At 53.0% G+C, this 6,000-nt stretch overlaps 1 protein-coding gene across 1 annotated transcript in view; it reads left to right on the top strand.

The window, feature by feature from the left end:
- inpp5f (inositol polyphosphate-5-phosphatase F) overlaps positions 1-6,000 on the top strand; it is a 51,427-nt gene continuing 45,427 nt past the window's right edge. The window contains exon 1 of the mRNA XM_028825612.2: positions 1-306. Within this exon, the coding sequence (XP_028681445.2) occupies positions 210-306 (97 nt within the window). The 5' untranslated portion in view covers positions 1-209. The remainder of the gene's footprint in view (positions 307-6,000) is intronic.

Genomic DNA, 6,000 nt, shown 5'->3' with positions numbered 1-6,000 from the left:
GTGCGTCACGTGTCTCGCGGCGCCTGCAGGAAGTCGAAGCGGCGGAACGAGCGGTCAGTCGGAGAGCGAGAGAGGAGGCGAGCGCTGCGTTACAGACGGAGGGACGGGCAGACTGTCGGTCGGTCGGTCGGTCGTGACGTCTCGAGATCATGGTGGTCCCGGCCCGCAGCGTGTGCCGCTGAGAGGAGAGGGGCGCGGCGCTGCCCGGGATGGAGCTCTTTCAGGCTAAAGACCACTACATCCTTCAGAGCGGGGAGAACGCGCTGTGGTGCAGCCGGAGCGACGGCAGCGTGAGCGTCAGACCCGGTGAGTGGACGAGCGCCGAGACGGGCGGGCAGACTGACTGACTGACTGGAGGGCTGGGAGGCTGGCGGCGACCCCAAGGAGGCACCACCTGGCTGGCTCGGCCCGGCCCCCGCGGAGGTGCTCCTGCTGTTGCTGTCCCGGACACGTGCAGACCGGTGGTCCGTTTCACATCTGATGCTGATGTTGTGTTTTTGTTTGTTTGTTTGTTTGTTTGTGTCACACCCGCACTGATGACACAGAGTGACGTGAGGCAGTAGGACTGGCGCTAAGACCACATAGTGCCCGGGTTTAACGCACTGCCACTGATGGCACGGGGGGGGCACTGGCAGGAGAATGTGACGCTATGTGTGAGTTTTGGTACTTCTGACACCCATAGCGTGTGACATTGGCATCGGTAGCAGATTTGTGACAATGTAGGTGTGCAAGCCGACAGTGTTTATGTGTCAGTGACACTGATGGCAGTGCGTGTGTGTAGGTGAAAGCGTAGCACGGCAGGTGTCACCAACTCAGCCGTGTGTCTCTGGTACTGATGGCAGAGTATGCCAGTGTGCACTGGCTCCAATGAGGGCACCTTCATGTTTATTTCCAGGGTTGGCCGTCAGGGTCCTGGGGGGCTGCAGGTTTTCATTGCAAGTGCTTGTTTTGAGCTGATCTCGGATTCCTTCAGGTCCTTGAACTCAGGTCTCAGGTGTGTCTGTGTGTAAGTTGTGCCCATGCCCATGGCTATGCCCGACAGCTGGTTTTACTTTTCCACAAGGGTGACTGCGATTTGGAGGTCAGTGCTGCTGTCTCCTTGACCTGCTTGTAAAAGTCGTTTGCAATGGTGTACTGAGGTGTGTGTGTGTGTGTGTGAGCGTGCACACTGCAGAGGAGCGGTCCGGTCATTGCGGTCACACCTGCGCCTGCAGCATATGACAGGCACATCCTGCCTGAAGGGCTGAACCTCATCTACCTACTCCCCCCCCCCCCCCCCCCTTGCTATTTCACCATGTTTTGCACCCTTGTGCAGGTTTGCCAAATGAGTAGTTTTGGGTGTCATCTCGACAGCGGTGGCCCACCATTTACTACTGAGCTGTCCGAGAAGAGCGAAGGGCTCAACTTGCGTGGGCCACTGAGTCCTGTGGCAGGAGCACAAGTGCTGTCCTTGCGTGTGAACTCAAGCTGGGCAGACACGGCTCCGAACGAGGAAGCTGGCCACCGGCCGCAGTGAAACCACAGAGGTTGAGGGTGTCATGGTGAAAGCACGCCAGGGTTAAGCTGGCCTTCCTCTGCAGGAAGTTTTCGTGCCCTCGCCTTTGTTAGGCCGCTTCCTGGACGTCTCGGCTCCTGTTGAACTGGCTGGAAGCTGCACTTGCATCGTTTGTCTACAAGGTGTCATGTCTGAGAGGCATGTGGGCATGCCAGTCGGGGTGCCCCCCCCCCCAACTCTGAGTAGTCTGTGGGCATGGCACTCATGGTACCTCCCCCACTAAGAAGCCTGTGGGCTGTGCCAGTCAGGGTCCTGTTTCCAAACTCTGCACAACATGTGGCCATGCCAGTCACTCCCCCCCCCCCCCCCCCCGAGTAGCCTGTGGGCATGCCAGTCAGGGTGCCTCTCTCACCAAGAAGCCTGTGGGCATGCCAGTCAGGCCACCCAAACTCTGCACAGCTGGTGACCATGCCTGTCAGACGCCCCAGGAGCAGCCTGTGAGCTCTACCAGTCAGTGCCCCCCACCCCTCTGAGTAGCCTGTGGGCATGCCAGTCAAGGCCCTCTTAACTCTGCATAGCTTGTGGGCAGTGCCAGTCAGGGTGCCCAGGTACAGATATGGCATTTGGGGTCATCTCTGCTTTCCACAAGGCCGAACAGCGCAAGCCCACCCTGAATTCTGAGCAGCCTTGAGCGGACGCAGTGTGAATATGTAAGGTAAAGTCAGGCTTTACGGGCTGGGGCACTGGCACAATTCCATCACCTGTGGATGTGCCACTTTGGATCAGCTCTGCTGTGTGCGTTTCACTTGTCTGAACAGCATGGGCATGAGGGCACCTTCATTTAGGCTTCCTTACCTGCCTCAGCAACCTTGAGCAGATAAATCTTTGAGTCCTTGAGTGATGTTTGAGCCTTAACAGACTGGGGTATTGGCACCACTCTGATGCCTCTGGATATGCCCTTTGGGGTTGGCTCTGTCAGATACTTTTCACCAGGCTGAACAACATGGGCGTGAGGCGGCCTTCTGTTTGTGTCTGTTGCATGTCTGAGCTGCCCGATTGTGAGTGTGCCAGGTAAGGGCTGACCTCCCAGACTAGTGGGCCATTGGCACCACTCCAAGGTCTGTGGGTATGCCATTCGTGGTCAGCTCTCGGGTGCTTTAGACCCGGCTCAGTGGCATGAGTGTGAGGCTGCCTTAAGTTTGTGTCTCTCTCATGTCTGAGCAGACTTGTGTGGGCAGACTGTGAGTACACAATATCAAAAGTTTGGCCTTACTGGCTGGTGTGTTGGCACACCTCCAAGGCCTATGGAAATGCCACTCAGGATTGTCTCTGTCATGTGCTTTTTACCCAGTTAAATGGCACAAGGATGAGACAGACTTGAAATCAGGCATCTTGCGTGCCTGAGCAGCCTTGTGCAGATAAATTGTGAGCATGTGAGGTATGGTGGGGCCTTACAGACCAGGCCGCTGCCTCCAGACTGAGGCCTGTGGGTACACCACGTGGGGTTGGCTCTGCCAGGCTAAGTGGCATGAGCATGAGACTGCCTTGAATTAGTGTCCGTGTCTGAGCAGCCCAGCTGTGAATGCGCAAGGTAAAGTCTGGGCATTGGCACATCTCCAGAGCCTTTGGATATGCCACTTGAGGTCCACTCTCTGGAGTGCTTTTCACCAGGCTCTATGGTATGAGCTTGGCACTGCCTTGAGTTTATGTCTCGTGTGTGTCTCAGTAGAGCAGGTAAAGTCCGGCCTTACAGACCCAGCTAAATGGCACAAGGGTGAGACAGACTTGAATTTGGGCCTCTTGCATGGGGCATTGGCATAACCCCTAGGCCTGTGGGATATGCCAGTCTGGATTGACTCTGTCGTGTGCTGTTAGACAGCTCAATGGCACCAGCATGAGGCATGAGTATCTCTGCTGCCTGTATGCCCGTGTTTATTGATGTGTTTCCTTTCTTTAGTTACTCTGATGTTTAGTGCAGATGAGAAATGTGCCCGGTGGGCTTATATCTGAGCAAGGAGGGCACAGGCTGGGCACTGATTAGTCAACACATGGAGGTCAATCTGTCTTTAGTGCTCACATGGCACAGGCTGAATGGACCCCAAGGAGTCCCTCCACAGTCTGAGCTGTACAGCATGGTCACATCGGCCACCCAGGGCAGCCATTGGCATGTGACATTTTCTTGGCTAACACAGGCACATTAGCGGTCATTAGGGAGTGCAGAGAAGAGTCCTCATGGCCACCGCTTGTGGCGTCCGCCTGCTGCCCAGGTGAGGGAGAATTCAGACCCCAGGCTGCTTTGCCAGCATTTTCCCTCCCTCTCTCTCTATCCTGTCACCCAAATGCCAGTTCAAAATCCCCATTGCGTGTGGTCACACTTGAGTTGCGCCCTTGGAAATGCTAGCTGCCTTTAATAATTGAAGACTCGTCCATCACTGCAATGCCAGCGCCCTGCTGTAGAACAATAGGACATCACTGGGGAGGCAGATCACATCACGTGGCCACCTGAAACGTAATGCCACCCGAGCTAAAAGCCACAGGCTGCTCCTGCTGCACCTGTGCATTGTGTGACAGTCACTCTTTTATAGAGTTTGATCGCCCACTGCCACCCCGGTCAGCGTATGGGTCTGACTTGGGGTGACTTTCACTGGCCTTGTTGCCATTGTGTCCGACCAGCACAGTGCCCTGGAGAAGTTTGTGTGTGGTCCCCTTCTGTAGTGTCAAGGAGTATGATGGGAATGGGACATGGGGACAGTTGTGACCTTCAGTTGGCTGTAGTGATTAGATCAGGAGGAAGTTACACCAGTCAGTAGGGTGGCTGTCTCAGTGTCAGACCTAACCAGACAGGCATGCGTCCCACCTAAAGGAGCTGCTGCTGGCATCTTATCTCTGATAAGGGGACTGGCATTCAAAAAACTTGACGGTGGGCATTTAATCAGGTCACACTGGGCTTCACTCAATTCACAGTCTATGTGGCTGAGGGGGTGGACAGCCGGGCACAATGCGACTTTTGTCAAGAACTTAAAACAACGTGACGGTCACTTCTGAGATGTTTTGGTCATTCTGTGGGATGCTGGGGGTCTCTGAGCCGTTTGACTGTGTGGGGACCCACCAAGCCATCCAAAAGTACCCCAGTTTACCAAGTCTTGTGGTGGTGAGTAGGACTTTAAGCATCTATTAGAGTAAGGTGGACGAGCTTGTTGGGCTGAATGGCCAGTTGTCATCAAAGTCAAAGTGAACTTTATTGTCATCTCAACCATATTAAAGTATACAGATAGACGACATTGTGAAGCTCCGGGTCCACAGTGTAACAACATGACGTGCAATTAATAAAATAAAAATGTAAGTTTTAAATTAAAACACAAACCAGACAAGACAAAGAAGTAGTAGCAATATTGTCGTGGAGTAAGCACTATGAACATTGATGCAGTGTCTAGAAACATAAATATAGTCAATAAATATGTAATATAATTAAATAAATAATCGATATAGATAATACAGAAATGATCAGTGTATGATAATAGTTCATGTTCTCCCCGTGGACTGTGGGAGGAAACCCACGCAGACAAAGACATGCAGGTTAGGTGGGGTGGCGATTCTAAATTGTCCCTAGCGTGTGCATGGTGTGTGTGTGTGTGTGTGTGTCCTGTGGTGGGTTGGCGCCCTGCCCGGGGTTTGTTTCCTGCCTTGCGCCCTCTGTTGGCTGGGATTGGCTCCAGCAGACCCCCGTGACCCTGTGTTCGGATTCAGCGGGTTGAATAATGGATAGATGGATGACAATAGTTGTTGAATGACAGGTCAGAATGTTTCACTGCAGAAGATATCAAAGAGTGTCCAAATGCTTAAAGGTCAGTAGGAGATTTTCAGTTCTTCTTCTCTCCCTGCACACTCGTCTTTGCTGGTCAGTGGCTCACATGTATAAAAGTTGTTGTGTTTTTAGAGGTGGTTGAGGCCGTGTGGAAGGTCCCAGGGGGCAGCCTGGTGTTAAGGAGTAAAAAACTCATCTGCAGCCTGGCAGATCTGGCTCTGATGCTGCAGTATCTTCTCTTGGATGGCAGAAGTGTGAAAAGTCCATGTGAGGGGTGTAAGGGGTCCTGCACAATGCTGCACTGCATTTGTAAAATATGTCCTGTAGTGAAGGGAGAGGCACCCCACCCCAATAATGTTCTCTGCTGTCTTCACTATCCTTTGCTGTCGGCGTTGTTGCAGTTGCCATACCAGACAGTAATGCAGCTGGTCAGAACACTCTCAATGGTTCCTCTGTAGAACATGGTGAGAATGGAAAGGGGAAGACTTGCTCTCTTCAGCCACCTCAGGAAGTGTAGTCTCTGCTGGGCTTTCTTGATTAGTGATGAGGTGTTAGACGTCCACGTAAGTTCCTCAGTTATGTGCACACCGAGGAACTTGGCATTCCTAACAGTCTCCACATCTAAACCGTTGATGCTGAGTGGGATGTGGGCAGGATGTGATTTTCTGAAGTCCACGATTATCTGTTGTCAATATTGAGA

Source organism: Erpetoichthys calabaricus, chromosome 2 (genome assembly GCF_900747795.2).
Source record: "Erpetoichthys calabaricus chromosome 2, fErpCal1.3, whole genome shotgun sequence".
Classification (NCBI taxonomy): Eukaryota; Metazoa; Chordata; class Cladistia; order Polypteriformes; family Polypteridae; genus Erpetoichthys; species Erpetoichthys calabaricus.
Note: the sequence above shows the minus strand (reverse complement) of the source record. Positions and strands in the feature narration are given on the sequence as shown.